The 16,170-nt window shown below is 48.8% G+C and overlaps 1 protein-coding gene across 1 annotated transcript in view; it reads right to left on the reverse strand.

The window, feature by feature from the left end:
* itga9 (integrin, alpha 9) overlaps nucleotides 1-16,170 on the reverse strand; it is a 32,551-nt gene that overhangs the window by 13,481 nt on the left and 2,900 nt on the right. Inside the window, exons 5-15 of the mRNA XM_029175304.3 lie at nucleotides 15,550-15,617; nucleotides 14,150-14,279; nucleotides 13,992-14,077; nucleotides 13,846-13,908; nucleotides 13,502-13,639; nucleotides 13,071-13,176; nucleotides 12,459-12,553; nucleotides 12,202-12,292; nucleotides 11,959-12,004; nucleotides 11,722-11,876; nucleotides 10,362-10,522 (exon numbers count right to left, since the gene is read on the reverse strand). Of these exons, the coding sequence (XP_029031137.1) occupies nucleotides 10,362-10,522; nucleotides 11,722-11,876; nucleotides 11,959-12,004; nucleotides 12,202-12,292; nucleotides 12,459-12,553; nucleotides 13,071-13,176; nucleotides 13,502-13,639; nucleotides 13,846-13,908; nucleotides 13,992-14,077; nucleotides 14,150-14,279; nucleotides 15,550-15,617 (1,139 nt within the window). The remainder of the gene's footprint in view (nucleotides 1-10,361; nucleotides 10,523-11,721; nucleotides 11,877-11,958; nucleotides 12,005-12,201; nucleotides 12,293-12,458; nucleotides 12,554-13,070; nucleotides 13,177-13,501; nucleotides 13,640-13,845; nucleotides 13,909-13,991; nucleotides 14,078-14,149; nucleotides 14,280-15,549; nucleotides 15,618-16,170) is intronic.

A 16,170-nucleotide genomic window follows, 5' to 3' on the forward strand; every position in this document is an offset into this window, starting at 1 on the left:
GGGAAAAACAGATCTGATGTTGACTTTTCATCTCCTCGCTCTATTACGGCAGCGCTGCTCTTTAAAAAGCCGCTGGCCGCGTCTGGCTCCGGTCTCAGCATCGCAACCGCGCACCGGCTCCAGGGGCAACCTGTGTTCCACTGCCCAGGAGTCGGCCGCCGCCGGGCCAAACCCACTAGGCAAACACAGAGGGCTTTCCTGTGCTCGCCGGGGGTCACGCGGGCCACCTGCTCTTTTTGTGTCTCCTCTCATTTGGCCGTTATCGTGGCGTTTTCCAGCGTCCACACGCCCATCCTCTTTCCTGGGTTCGGGCACGAAGCCAATCTGGGCTTTGAACGACGCCGACGAACCCATCCCCAGTGAGAAAGTCACAGCAGGAAAGAGCAAAAAACGGGAGTTCGTACAGGAAATGGTGCTGCACACAGATAAAGGAGCAGCCACGTAGATAATCACAATAGTCATTCTGGTTATTCTTCAGTTCAGTTTAGAATATCCCACTTAGAGCAAACAAGGTGCTGTAGTAGGACCAGAGGCAGCGGCAGTGCTGGATGGGCTGAACAGCCCATAATGACCAGGCTAAAGGTCGTCAACAAGCGGTTTAACACGAGATTTTAGCCCATTTACAAAAGGACAGATCAGATAATCAGCCACACTCAGTGTGGTAGTTAGAGTTAGTGGCGGCTGCTGGTGGGACACAGTGGGACACTGACGAAGCCCGAGGCCTCAGGAGCCAGTAAAGGTCAGTGTTTGAACTGTCCTCTGAGTGAACTGACCCCCCGGCGGGTCAATGCTCGAATGGCCAGCCACCGCTGCCCCCCCCCCCCCCGCTTATCGCTCATGTCCACAAGCCACAGAGTTCTCATGAAATTAAAAAAAAAAACAGTGACTCTAAGGTAAATGAGTCTAATCTTTGATTTTCTTCTATTTGTGGTGGGATTTTCAACAGGGTATCTATTGTTTATTGAACATACAGGATCGTTTTCCTAAAATAGGCCGCTAGGAAACACATTAACATCCAGCGCTCGCATTAGAGGTGCTGGAGGCCATTCAGCAACACTGGGTCTTAAGTTTTACTATCCCTCTATCAATGCCACCAGTTGCCTCTCCCCAAAGCCATTTACGAGCTCCTGAGCACGAGCCGAAGACAGCGACCGGCGTTAGCGGCTCGCTACATAGAGTTTCATGGAAAAAAAAAACCCAACAAATGCTCCTTGCATCACAGCAAGGTGGCGACAGATGGCCCCCGCTCAAAGGCGTCCATCGAGCGCAGCCGCGGGCGTGTCCCCGATCTCACGTCACAGGGAGCGCTGCTGCGAGTGGAATCTGTGCCGTTTGAAAGCCCACCCGACGACAGGTGCGTCTGCAGACGGCAGCTCGATCGCGGGCACATAGAATATAGTTCAACATAAACTCTGGGGCTGATGTGATTGGTTTCAGGCGCTCTCGTCAACCCGCGGCCCGTCTTACTCTACATATTAGAGGCTCCACGCGTACTGTAGCGATGCCAGCTACCTCAGCGGGAAGCAGCTGTTTTCCAGCAGTTCCCACCATACTGTGGAAACTGTAGGATGAATACGCTGCGCGTTGAAGTCGGAACCTCTTGTAATGCACATTTTGAAAGAAAACAGCTGGAGGCCAAACCTTGCCTACATCACATCCTGCGCGAGGGACTAAGTTTCTGCCAATCTACTATCTACAGTACGTCCCCTTCCTACACACCCATCACACTCGCATTATATCGTAAAGCTTGCTACTGTTCAACATGCATCATAGTTTTCACTCTCCATGCAATAAGAGCAGGCTCCGAGTCTCACATGTTAATTTGATCGCAGGGATGGCAGCGAACCAAACTACCCGCTCATGCTCCACTCCAGCGTGGTGGGTTCAGGGGGGTGGAGGCTCTGATCTCTACTTTAAACGCCTCATGCTTGGCTGAGAGGCACAAGGGCTCGTCTCTCAGCCAAACCATTCCCTCCAAAGCGCAGAGCCGGAGCCTCGTCATGGGAAGTCTTTATTGAGTCGAGAGGGAAATGCGCACACATCGCTCCTTTTTAGGACAATGGGAGTTTGGACGGCTCGCAGGTTGAGGCCATTTCATTGAAGGGCCACATGCCAGGGAATCTTAGGTTAAATGGAAAAAGCTTTTTAGCTAAGCGATGAATGAATGCAGCCGGCCTAAAGTTTAGGGATACTAGTGCATAATGAGGAAAATGGAGACAACTTCACATTTAACCCATTCATAGCTACATCTGCACCATATGGCAGATGTGCATTCAGGCTGCTTATCTAAGTCCAGAGGTGAAACTCTTATTACCTTCATGTGCAGCCCTGCGTCTGATGGGCTGCAGGGTTGAACTTCAGCAGCTCAGAATGACTGAGCAGATGTTTAGAGGCCTGGAACGACAAGCTGTGTAGGAGTCGGAAAGAGTGTCATCCAACTGTTAAAGCTGGAAACCTTTCGGAGGAGTCAGCTACAGGACGAGCGTCTTCATCCTGTCCACGGCAGTCATCCTCATGATCCAAAATCTCTGCTCACGCAACAAGTAGCAAAATAGATACTACACAAATCCCATCGCTCATACTTATATTTAACAGTGTATTTGGTTTTATATTTAATATTAACGCCTACTAACATCCACCAGTAGCTTCCTGCTGCAGTTGCCAGTGCTGGGTTATTGTTTAAAATTCCTCATTCTGTACCTTCCTTCGAGGGCATTTTCAAGGACGTCTTAGTGAAAATAAATACAGCTTCTTCTAAATCTGTTTATTATTTATAATTTGGTCCCTTATGGGAGTTTCCTGCTGTTGTTTGACTTGTCTTGGCTGTTTGGCTCCTCCATCCACTCTGTTGTGGGAAGACGAGCCACAGCAGCAGTTCCTGCAATGGTGGTTCTTGGACAAGTCATTCACCTAAAGTGGTTTGGTTTTCTAGTCTGTTGTACTGTACTTTTTAAAACTGTTGTACTATTAGTGTGCATTTACACATTTACAAATGCAACATTTGCATTTTTTGGGTCAATGGTAAGTGTAACTGTACCACTCCTTTTCCTATAAGCTGGATTTTGGCCTCCACTTGTTCAGGGGTAACAGCTTTCTAAAATTTGTAGAAAACATCTGGTTCTTTAGCTACAAAACAGTATATTCACCGGTGAGAAGCGAGCCAAAAACAGTAAAGCTGTGGGCTGTAAATTCAAAACAATGAGCTGAAGGATCGCAGAGCTGCGTCCTCATTTCCTCTGTGTTGATCAAAGTTAGCAACGATTGTTCACTGAACATAAATATAAGCTCAGTGGTTAACAGAACAATCAAATAAAGTGCAGCTCCAAACTGCTAATGACACTATGACAGGGCCAGCGATAGATTAGAAGCACTCAAACCATGATGTGAGTCTGTTTAGACAATTAATAGTCTGGGAAAAAGTCACAAGTCAACAAACACACACTTGCAATAAGTAAAAGAACGAAACAACTATCAGGAAAAATAAAGCGGATTGTGTACATTAGATAAATATCGCTGTGATTTTTTCACTCCTTTTTGAAATCCTGCATAAAAGAATAAATAAATTGTGTTGTGTTTGTGCAGCTCGGTGTCACGTTGACACAGAGATGGTGCAAATGTTGTGTGCAATTCAGGGAATGTTGCTACATTCGTACAGCTGTTCAAACACACATTTCCTACTGGGTGAAACAGAAGTACCGTCATCTGACAGACAGGACACCTCAACCATCTACACCGAGTCCCTGCCCTGAGTCACATAAGCAGCTAAACAGTAACAAACAGCATGCTGCTCCTGAGCTGTGATGCATTTGAATGAAAAAGTTTGTTTCTGCTGTTCAAAATCCTCGTTGCTTTCAGTAAAATGACCCTCCTCAGTTCAGATCTCAGAGAGGAGATAAGAAGATTAACATCACCTTCACAAAACAAGTGTATTAGGTTTATTGCTTTTTAAAACAGCGCTCATGTAAACACAAATTACAGGCCGCTTTTATGGCCTCGCGTGCATCATGACAAAGGCATTCAACGTCTGACCCTCGGACAGTTAAACCCACAGCTGGGATTTATAAAGGAGGAGAGGACTGTGTCTCGCTTCCCGGGTGGACTCGGGCAGATGGAAAAGGTTTGCTGCTCAAACACACCAGACCCATAGCTGCGTCACTTTCTCTGCAATCTACCAACAATGGCTGGATTTACTGCCAATGCTAACAATAGCTGTATTAGTGTAACATCAGGATGTGACATCCAGCCGGTCGCCTATAAATACGCAGACGTGCCCCCTCGTGTCCCACTTCCTCCTCCTGAGCAGCACTGTGATATTAAAAGTCCACCTCCAGAGATTCAGAAGCCAAAGCAGAAGCGAATGCAAATGACTTTAACTGTTGCTGTATGTTACTGAACTCTCATTCCTCAGATTTTTAACCCAGGTCACCTGTCATCACTGTGTCTGATGTATGTACATTTAACTCCTCGCTGATTTCTTTTGTTACCCGACTGATGAGCGTGGACTCGTGACGCGCGCACGCGCACGTGCACGTGCAGGGCTAGTGTTGAAAGAAGGAACCAGAAGGGATCCTTTTAGGGAAGCAGTGCTCACGCTTCTCCAGGACTGGGACTCAAACGTAGACAAGGGGACGCTGGGCGCCGCTCACTTGACCCGTCAGTCAGACCCACTGAGCTAAAAGCATCACATCTGTATTTGCATTTACAAAGACAAAGCATCTGAAGACTTCCTGTGTTTGAGAGATTAGCGTCCTTTAACGACCGGATGCAACATCTTTGTGCATAAACAGGAAGCTTGTTATCTGCACTCTCATGCAATTAATAGAAAACGAACAAATGAGTGAGGATTCCTCAGATTTTTGCATGACGCTGGTTTTAACAACAATAAACTATAACTGCATGAAAAAGAATTAGATGAGAATTAGTTCAGATTTTTACATATTTGTGATTTGTGAGGTTTATAAACGCTCTGTTCTGTTGGTGTCATCGCTTTGTTAACATCTGCAGCACTTTTACTTGCTGGCTGGCAGTGATGGATCCTGATCCACACACAATCTGACGCCACGAAGTTCAAGTTGTGGTAAATAATTTCCCCATCGACCCGTTAAGGAAGGAGGCCCAGCGATGACGCAACCGCAGCCTTCTGCCTCTTCCTGCTTATCGCAGGCAGCGCTTATCAAGGGCCGACTCCACATCCACATCCACGCACGTTCGCGCTGAACATCTGTAAACATCCACGTCCCGTCTGCAGTGGATGTGGGAAGCGTGTGGAGGCAGCCGCTTTCCCCGCGGTCGGACCCGGCCGCCCATTACGCCGGCTTGTGGTGGCATTGTGTGGCGGCGGCGCAGCCAGAGGACTGCGGGAAGGTTCTGCCCAGCGTGCTTCACGGGCCAAGATCAACAAATCATCAGAGCTGAGACACAAGTTGCTGCACGGGGGGCGCATGTGCTGCGGATCTAGAGAACATGCAGCACGGGAGGAACAACAAGAGAACAAGAGAAGAACCGGTCGGCTCCAACCATGTAGGGAAATCCTGAGCAGGACATCACCCTGACTAAAATTAATCTGAACAGCTCCTTCTTATGATCCGGTAAAACTGTACTGCAAACAAAGCAATCAGCTCAACATGCAGTATACGCATCTATACACTCAATCGTTAATGCATTTAATGCTCTCCATAAATAGGTGATTGGCTGCTTGTAACAAAAAGCAGCTGGCTTTGATTCACTTTCATTGAATCAGCTCTTTTGGCCTGAGGTAAATAAAAGCGGTGGAGAACTACATATTTGTGTTGAGCTGCAAAGAGGCAAACAAAGGCGTCAGTGTGGCAGCGGCCGGCTCTGGGGTCTCGGGGGGTCTGTTCTCCCCGTGGGATGCAGCGGCGGGAGCTTTCGCTGGGCTTTAACTCACCCGGGCTTCCTGTTTGTGGGACGGGAGCAGACTTGGGTCACACAATGAGCGTAAATCAGTTTCTGCATTAGGCTTGGGAGTTATCCAATATTTGAAACCTTTAAACCTCCCCCAAAATGATTTCCTGCTGCAGGGATTTGACTACTGAGGCTTTTGCTTTTCAGATTTGATACTATGCAGCTCTTTCCACCTGTTGATTCCCATTTTGTGTCCAACTGCGTCTTCAGCTTGTCCAAAGCAGTTTCAACTCTCTCTAATCCTCTGTGGACATCACTATATTTTAAATTAGAACACAAACCTGGCTTAATACTGAAATATAACATGTACGTCCTTGATCTGTCTACACACTAAGCCAAATGTTATGAATGAGCTTTGATGCTGACCAGCTGGCGCACAATTAAAACTTAACCTCATTTCAACAGAACTCTGCAGTGGTACTGACATGTAACATGGCTCCCTCTGCAACATCATTAGCTCAACTGCAGGATCTTTAAATCCATGCATGTCATTGCTCAAATCGAATATATCTGCATGGGCTAGTTTTTCCCTCCAGCCCAGCGATTACCTCAGCGTATTACGTTTGACAGACAGATGTTTATCCTGCACATGCCCTTCAACCGCAAAAGGCGACCGGAAAACAGCTCGACAACACTTTAAATATTCCACCGGTGCCAAGCAAATGTTACAGGGACACCAGTTATAGGGCACAGACTGCAATGTGGGCCAGGGGAAAGTGAGCAGGATAGTTCACGGGCTAAATTAAACAGACAACTGTCACAGGCCGGGCTTTAAGCGTCTATTTTAACTCCTCCCTGGAGAGAGTGATGCCTCCGCAGCGCTACACAACGCTACTATGACCACAAATGGAAGTAGCTGTTGGCACGACTTCAAGGATCACGCACACTGCTGGAGTAAATGACACACTGCCAAAGATGTAAACACGCTACGAGTTCAAGTCCCGAACCCAACAAAGAGGTAATTAAAACACGTTCGCTACAACAAGCAATAAATCCGAGTCAAGCACATCATTGAATCATAATAATCCATAAATAGCACACAAGTACACTAATAAAGTAAATAAAACCTCAACTTACAGTAACTTTGTTTGACTTGTGTGACCATTGACATGTTTTACGTCAAATACTACTATAACATACTGCTACTGTATTATTTACTACTATACTGGTTATTTTCAAATATCAAGATCTATAAAGTAACATAAACATTCAAAGATATCCTTCACTGCAAGTAGCTGTGTTCAACTGTTAGACGTTAAAAGAACATGAAGTAGTAGAAAAGTTTAAATGTGTAGAATTACTGTGAAAGATGAGAAATGGTTCAGTGCAAAGACAAGGGTCAGACAGGGTCTCTTCCCCGAACACAGTTGTCTTCGCTCACATGCAGTAACTCCTGTACTTCCTGCCCACAGAGCACAGCTCCATCACTCCAGGTAGACGGTCATTATCATATCTAGCCCACACCAGTAATAAACACGTGTTTATTTAGGGGAAAAGCGTTACCTGTCTCATAAGAATCCGCGCTGCCCATTTTACGGCCCTTGGCGCCAACATAATAAAGTTTAATTGCTGAGGTGTCCACTTGCACAAGAATAATAGTGAAAGTCCTCACGTGCTTTGGCCTTTTGCACAGTTTGATGACACACTATGCCTCAACAGTCCAACGGGCCAACTGTACTAAATTCCTTAATACAACACATCAAACTGAGGAATTCTACCTCAAAGTGGATGGCTGTCTGGTTAAATGACTCATTTCCATCTCACACACAGCAACTCTGGCCATCCGAACCCCAATCATTCATCAGCCGTCGGCGTTTTCCCTCCCTGAACGCGAAGTTCAGCCGAAGTAAAGCCCGCGTGGAGTTTACTCAGCTAAAAATAACCAAACAAAGACCATCTGCAGGGCTGGTATGCGGTCGGAACGTGCCAATGCAAACATGTTTAATACGATCAACATGAAAGACCTGCACCATTTCTTAGGGAATTACTCCAGAAGGAGCCGAGAGTTGGGACCGAGGCTCAAGCTTCTGTGGCGTGTGCTCCTGGTGAGCGCTGGTGTCTCCACTCCTGCTCTACTTGGATTCAGATGGTGAAAATTGAGCGTGTCTGTTCCAGCGCTGTTGTTGCGTGTAATGTCAAGTTACGTAAAACAAATGCCACTTTACCGGCGCATTATTAAATTTAGCCGTCGACCCGGGCCCTTTAAAAGCGTTCCATTCATTAAGTCAACGGAGGAGGTCGACAGATGGTCAGCGCCGCTGTGAACGCGAGGGCCCAGAATAGCTGGTGGCCCGCGTCCACCGGCCCTCACGCTTCGGAGCCGCAGCGATGGACCCTGACGCCGAGGGTTTTCCGTCAGCGCCGCCAGCGCGCCGTTGACACAACAGGGTCCCGCGCTCCCGTGTTTTCCCTGTGTTTGACTGCAGCTGACGGGAGGCTGGGGGGGGGGGGGGGGGGGGGGGGGTGTTACCCGCTCCCCCCGCCCCTGAGGACGCAGTGGGGCAAACAGCTGGTTTCCATCACCATAACTCTTCTAGGGAATGTGGGCAAAACGCATGAGGAAGACGAACGATGCGAGCCCAGATCACAGTAGATTACCGTGATCCTTCACCTCCTCTCGTAAAAAAAAAAAAAACGGGTTGTGATCTTCATCCAGTCTAACGTCATTTGGCCTGTAAGCAGTTTAAGGAGGTTGTAATTATGCACCACACCTTCATCACGCTGTTTCGTTTTCAGCTCTTCGGAAACTCTGTGAATTTTACTTTTTGCCGCTGAGCAGGTGGAATTTCTGGCCGCACGCTGGGAGAATAAGAATTCACACAGCTTCAGCGACACTTCACACCTCCGCTCACTTCAAAAAGTCCTACGGGCGAAAGGCACAACGGTAACTTTATAAAGCGTCCATCGCAGGACACGCTTCGTGTGCACACACAAGTATTTACGCAGTACTTTTAAAGAAGCATCAATCTTTGGGAGACGAGGGTTCAGGGTTTAGTTGGTAGTAAAATACCTCTCACTTTAGTCTTAGACTAAACAGGAGTTGCTTCTTAAGCTCCAGCAAACACAGCTTTCTGTACAGTGAGTCTGTCTTCACACAGCTGGACAGTCTGACTCCAAAGCCAAACAATGACAGCTTAACTGCGATACAGCAATTATTTATCGGCATTTTAGCAAATTCTTTGTTGAAATTCTTTATCAGACAGATGGTTTTAATCATTAAAGCAACAAAAGAACTGTCCGATTAAAGAAACGGCTCCATCCATCGGACTTGATGTCAGGAACCTACTCATCCATGTCGTGGCTCCGGCACCAGCCACCGCTGAGCAATAATTCCTCTTCCCGCCCACCCACAAACCCAAAGATGTGTGGTTGAAGCTGCTGTCAGACTTACTTTCAAGCAGAAACACTACTTAACATGAATGCTGGGTGTCGCAGCTCACAGACATGAGCATTACGCTCGAAATGTGCAATTCAAAAAGCCGCCCCGGCTTCAGTGAAGCGCCTGCGTGAGCGCATGCCTGCACTTACTGCATGTGCACCGCTCATTACAGTGGACGCTCAGAGTAGACGAGGTAATGACAGCCCCCCCCCCCCCCCCCCCCCCCCCCCCCCCCCCCCCGTCGGCGGCTCAGCCTCCCACCGTGAAAGCGCCCGGAGAACATGCCGGCCAGATTTACAGGCCCGCTGCGTTACGGTAGGTGAAACGTGGATGGTGCCCTCAGGACGAGGACCCTCAGGAGCTTATGACTAACTCCCACAGCAGCACAATAGAGCGACTCTGTGGTGACAAAGGGGGCTCTGTTTCCTCTTTCTGTCACTTTCTGCCCTTGAGTTTTTATGGACCATCAAGAGGCTGACTGTTACCCTTAAACTAGCCCAGCAGGGCGACACAGGCAGCTTCCCAAACCATAAAAAGCCAATACCCACCGTAATTATTTTTATTTTCTATAATCATTATCAATTAACTAATCAGCACAAATCAACTAAATCAAATGCTGATCCTTTTTAATTACTGCTTCACAGCAGCCACCAACAGTCGTAAACAGTTATCGCTATTTATGGCATCGGGAGAACAGTATCTGCTGTGTGAAACTACGTGAGGGTTCAAAAACAAGGGGGGCCTGTGAAGTCAAATACCACAAAGACACCTGGATTGAGAGGCGCTGCTGAATTCTGACATGTAAGGATTCAGAGCGGAATCACAGGAAAAAAATAAAAAGCTTGTGGAGTGATCTTCATAGCTTCACTCATTTTTCTCTGTCTAAACATTATACATGGAAACAAGCGGGCTAAAAAAGACAAATAAAGAGGAAAAACAGACTCCTCAGGCAATGACTCCGTGACTGCGGGGTGAGAGAGCTGGAGGTCACGGGACCACACAGAACCCGCGCAGCTCCAGAACCACCTAGCACAGACCCGGCCGATCCGGCGCTCACCTTGACGTGGGCCGTGAAGCGCTGGCACGCCTCCTCGCCGCTCACCAGGCCCAGCCGCTGGCTCGTCTGGCTGACCTGAGATCCGCCCTGGCTGAAGAAGGCCCGCGACGGTTGACTCCCCTGTCGCTTCTCCACGTCGGCCGTCAAGTTGTACAGCACCTCTGACGGGAGAGAGGAGCAGCGTTAATGCGGAGCGACAGCGACGGCTCATTGAGGGAGAAGCACGTGAACTATGTGGGCTTCGGTTTCATGGGAACTAAAACTCTCTGACATTTCTTGGTCAAATCATCTGATATAACTTATCTTAACAAGAGCCTGTTGTCTGATGACACTAATTATAATAGTGTAAATCATTTGCCAAATAGGTTTTGCTCCGGGGGAAAACACAGACTTAGTAGCAGAAACAGAGCACATGCGTTTCAGTTTCATCCACAGTCCAGACAGAATTTACAAGAAATAAAAAAAAGCACATTACAAGCAAAAACATAAGGCGCAATTATACAATATGAGCTGTTTCCGTGCTGTAACTGGCAAAGTCAGCTTTTATCCATAAAAGAAACTGTGCTGGTATTTACTTTAATACGAGCAAACAAGTATTAACAAAAAAAGGAAAATGAGTTTTCCAGCTACTGGGACACGAGTATAATTGTTGTGTAAGAAAACATTCCACCGACAACACTTCTGCTGGATCCACCCCTGGCTTCAGTGACACCGAGACCTTTAATTGCATTCTGAATTGAGAAATCCAAAACATGTAGTCAACCGTTACAGACGTTTCCGCGAAGCCCTAATATGAATGAATCGGCCTCAGCCTGTAGTAATTGCTTCAAGAGGGTGTCGTACTGGTAAAACGGCGGGAGTGGCGGTAAACACGGCCCGGCCGGACCAAAGCCCACTGTTTGGTCCGTCCAGCAGAGCCCGCGGGGAGCACCATGAGCTCACTGCGGAGGAAGCGAAAGCAGGTTCCATGAAGGGAGTCGCCGAACGCGCGGCGCTGCGCTTTCCACGGCGCTCGCCAGACGGCCTAAACAGAGAGGCATTATTCCTTGGAGCCAGGACGCGGTCATTACGAAACGACAGGGCTCCTGCCTCCCCGGGGGGCTGCGAATGACAACACCCTAACACTGGAGCAAGACTGGACCTCAGTGTTCGACAGGCACCGCACCCACGGGCCGAAGCCAAAGGGTGAAGCGTGGGCCAAACGCTGACAGACACTCAGTCAGCAATGGACCCAGAGCTCCTCCGAACAGCGCTAGAAGTGCTGAAATCAATATTCTCATCAATCTTTACTGTATAAACACTTCACTGAAGGGAGAAATTCTGCTTTAACACAGAGGGGGGGGGGTCCATCCGTCCTCACCTATCTGCCCTGGAATCCGTCTCCCTCTGAAGCTCATGCAGACGGTGACGTTGAAGCAGTTCTGGTCCCGGTGGCCCTCGTGGCACTGTGGCACGGATATGTTGATGGAGGCGGGCAGGAAGATGGAGACGTCCAACGTAATAACAGGCCGCGACCTGAAATCGGTCCACACGGGCGCACGGTGAGCGCCGGTCTGCACTTAGAAAAGCCAAACGCTGCAATGATGCGGTTCCTCACCTCAGCAGCACCGCGCTGTCTGTCATGAAAGCGCCTACGGTGACGTCTGCAACACAAAGATGGCGCAATGATGCACCTGCGCGTCTCACACAATACACAGAATCCACAGAGCGGGCGACTGGCGAAGTGTGAATGACAGCTGTGGAATGTCGTAAACAAAATGCCTTCATCACGAGTCTGCAGCGCTGCTGCTGCAGGCGCCTGCTCTTCTTCACGCTCTCATCCAGGCGGCTGTGACTCTACCTGGGTATCCATTGCCGTCCATGTCCACGCTGCCAGAGATGGACTGGCCGAACATCTGCAGCCCAGGACTTACACTGCGCCCAGACAGTTTCTGTAACACACGGGTTCGTCACTTTGATCAAACGGAATTGACGAAGACGTGTAAACATATGACACGCACAGAAAAGCTGCCTTTGTTTGGCTCTAATTAAAGCAGTTTAAATTTAAATTTTGAATGACAGGCTTTTATAAACCGGGTTCAGAAAACACTATCCCACCATGGAGTACTTGCGGATGATTCCGGTGGCGTCCCCGTGGTAGATGTAAACAGCGCCCCCATAGTCGTCCTCTTTGGGGGCTCCGATGGCCACGTCTGCACAGACAGAGACAGAGCAAGGCGTGTACAGAGGTGCATGAGTGTTTGTGAATGAAGAGAAACACTTCCTGGTTCCTGGGAAACAAGCTGTTATAGTAACACACTTAATAGACAATTAAGTGTTGTTAGTGGCCGTAAAAACGTGTGCGACCTCTGAGAGAGTGGAAACAAGGCCATAAAGTGCTTCAACGGCACTGAAGCGTCTCCTATTTCCACTCAAAGGTCATAAATAAAGGCTCTTTTTATAAACGAACACACGTGTCGAAGCGAAAACACGAAAGAATGACACAATAATTAACATATTATGTAGACGGGTTCAGACTTCTGCAGTAGCACGTTCAGATTAAATGGTAGCGGCTGAGCTGTAAATAACGTCACTCGGGCTCTTTCGGCGCCGCAGAGCGTCGGGCCGCGGGGCGAGTTACACCAGCCGTCCTCTATGCAAACTCCAGGGATCATTCCATGATTATGAAATGCCAGGAAATAGATGAATTCCTTCGTTTTACACTATTACCTTGATAGCCGTCGTCGTCTATGTCTCCGATCGCGGTCATGCATTCACCAAAGTGTGCGTTGAAAGCGCTGTCACCGGTCAGAGGTGGAAGCTCCTCCATCGCACCCTGCAGAGGAGCAGTAAAGGGGGTTATAAACACCGCCGCCAAGATGGAGCACGAACACATTCATCATAGAGAGTTCCTTGGATATGAACGGAGACTAAGATGCATTTCATCCAAACAGGTTGTCAACTTTCTTGGAAAACCTCGGGCCTTTTACTGTAAATCCAGCGAGTGCCTTCAATTTATGGTTAAATAATCTCACTCGACTTCTTTCTTGTAACCTAATAACACGTGTGGTCAGGAGTGATTCAAACATGAGCAAAGTTTCAAAAAAAAAGCGCGCTATGGCGTCCCCCCTGACCCACACAGAGCAGAGCAGCCCACTCACATGGCCCTTGCTAAGGTACACAGAGACCTGGCCCTCGTCCCGGAGCAGGCTGTGCATGGGTGCCCCCACCAGCAGGTCCGAGAGGCCGTCCTGGTTCAGATCAACTGCACACAATGAGGAGCCAAAGTAAGAGCCCATCTGGAACCAAGTCGAGCCACAGAGCAACCAGTCAGATCACAGACACTTCTTCAGTTTGATTGACATGAGCTGTGAATGATTTAATTCTCCTTTTATATCTGCACAAATGTTAAAGGAATATTTACAAAAGTCTAGCTACTGCGACTTCCTTGCACTAAGGCTGTTTGACTGTGGATGAGTGCATACGACCACATTCAATCTCATACCATTTTCCCTGAGGCTTGAAAGCTCTTCACCAAAGACACGCCGTCGATTTTGAAAACGTAAACCTGCGCGGGAGAAAGAAAACACAGGTCACTGCAGCGAAAACGACTCGGCGGCCGGAAAACGGGTCAGAAGGCGAGGCCCCTACTTTTCCCGTGCCGCCGTGCCGAGGCGCTCCTGCAGCCACGTCCACCGCGCCGGGGGAGGAGAAGCGTCCGGCCGTCACCGCGTAGCCTGGACACAAAGCACAGTGAGTCAGCGGCGCCGCCACGCCCACCGCCACCCCCTCCACGGGCCCTCACGCACCCAGGTAGCTGTATCTGTGGGAGTCCACGTCGTCTCTGTTGGGCTCGTAGAAGGAGTCCGACGACAGGTTGTACACCTTGATCATCCCGGTCCAGTAGTACGAACCCGGCGCCCCCATCACCACCAGCTCCTGAAACCAGCAAGCGCACAGTAGTTACAGCTCAGTGTCCTATGGTAGAGCGAGAGAGGAGGGGGCGAGAGAGAGAGAGAGAGATGCTGGGTGGACGTCTGGTTAACCGAAGGCCACGGGCGCTTGGTGCTCTCTGCTCTGAACCACAGGTCCAAACGTGGTGCCCCCCCCCGTTTGAAGCCGTGAGGAATCCAGGACCTGAGTGACTGCTGTAAAGTGAGTTCGTGATGGTCCAGAGCCGTGAAAGGAACCAGAGCAGCACAACGTAGTGTAGACGCTCTGTTTGGACAGGCGGGCAAAGCGTGTTCACCAGCGTTAGTCCCGCCGCGAGCTAGCAAAGCCGACGCGGCGAGCTGCTGACTCAGCAGTTTTCATCCCCCGCGCGCTGCCGAGCATCTGGGCACCATGAGGCGCAGGAGCCCTGGTTCAGACCGGGATAGGGTTTAACGCTCGGGCATCTTTTAGTCAGATTCCTCGCATTCTTTGGGGAGAGGGGGCTGCTCGAGCGCTTTGACAGATAAGCGCTGACAACGATCATCTGCGAAGAGCCGGATGAGTTCCTGTTGTGTTTTGACACTGTGGTTTCATGTACGGTGAAACTTAGCAGGCAGGAAATACAACACTGATAAACTGAGCACAGACAGAGGCAGCGCGAATCTCTCCCATCTGTGACTTTGTAAAGATAAATTAATAGAAGCTTTTAAAAGCTTTTTATTGTGATTGTTAAATGTGACTTTTTTTATTAATGACCCAAAAATGATCAGTATAGTCATGTTCACTGGGAGTCTCTGATGTTATTAGCACAGGAAGAATTAAGCAAATCTACTGAAATCTGATGACTTGGGTTTCAACCCTCCAGGCTCAGCTGAGCTCCATGGACTCTATCACTCTACTGTACTTTACTGTACGTCCCAAACTGAGCGTATCTGAGCAATGAAAAGGACCTTTTCTGAGCATACGTTAAGAATTAAACGGCGAACGTATAAAAACAGAAATCTGGTCATCTGGTTATAGAATGCAGATTTTCCACATCATTAGACATTTAAAACAACTCGGGAGAAACAAATCCCCATCAGTCCATGTACAGCATCTCTGGTAACTATCCATCCAATGCGGAGGCTCAACGCCAACAGACAGAAATTATGGTGAGTGACTGTTTCCAAGATATCAAACATGGATCAAGTGCAAAAAAACAAAAGCCTGTGAAAAGCAGTGGGAGCGGATGACGGCGCACCGACGAGATGCTGGGACGGACACAACGGGTACTGACCTCCGTGAAAACTCCCGCTATCCCGGCTTGGCACGAGCCGTGCTCTTCCCCATACTTCTGCTTATAGTCTGCAAGAAAAAACAAACCACAAATTATTTCACTGTGCGCTTGAGCCAGCGTTTACTGGAGTTTTTCCTGCATTCCATATGGAGTTAGTCAAAGTCCTCCAAGAGGAATCCGGGGGCAGAAAGCAGTCTGAGATTCGCCTGTACCCCCCCCCCCCCCGGGTGGGTTGGGGGGGGGGGGGGGGGGGGGGGGGGGTGCACGGTGCTCTTAGGTTACAAAAATATTGAGTTTGGATGTGTGTAAAATGCCCAGTAAATGTGGACTGATGCAAAGACTGGCAGTGGTGCTGGGAACGCCAATGAGGTGTAGAACGGTCGCTGATGGACAGTTCTGAGCGAGAAACCCATCAGATTTACTGTACGGGACTTTCCTCGTGGACACAGTTTAACGGCCAATCATCTAATCAGGATCTCTCCCACACATCTCATTCATATAGCGTTCCGACCCAAGATCGGGCTAATTGTCAGTAATCGTCCTCCTGCAGCCAGTATGAGAGAGTTTCCCCCTGTCGGATTGTGTCTGAGTTAAAGCAGCAAAGCAGCGTTTGACTGCTGT

The sequence above is a fragment of the Betta splendens genome, chromosome 15 (genome assembly GCF_900634795.4).
Source record: "Betta splendens chromosome 15, fBetSpl5.4, whole genome shotgun sequence".
Classification (NCBI taxonomy): domain Eukaryota; kingdom Metazoa; phylum Chordata; class Actinopteri; order Anabantiformes; family Osphronemidae; genus Betta; species Betta splendens.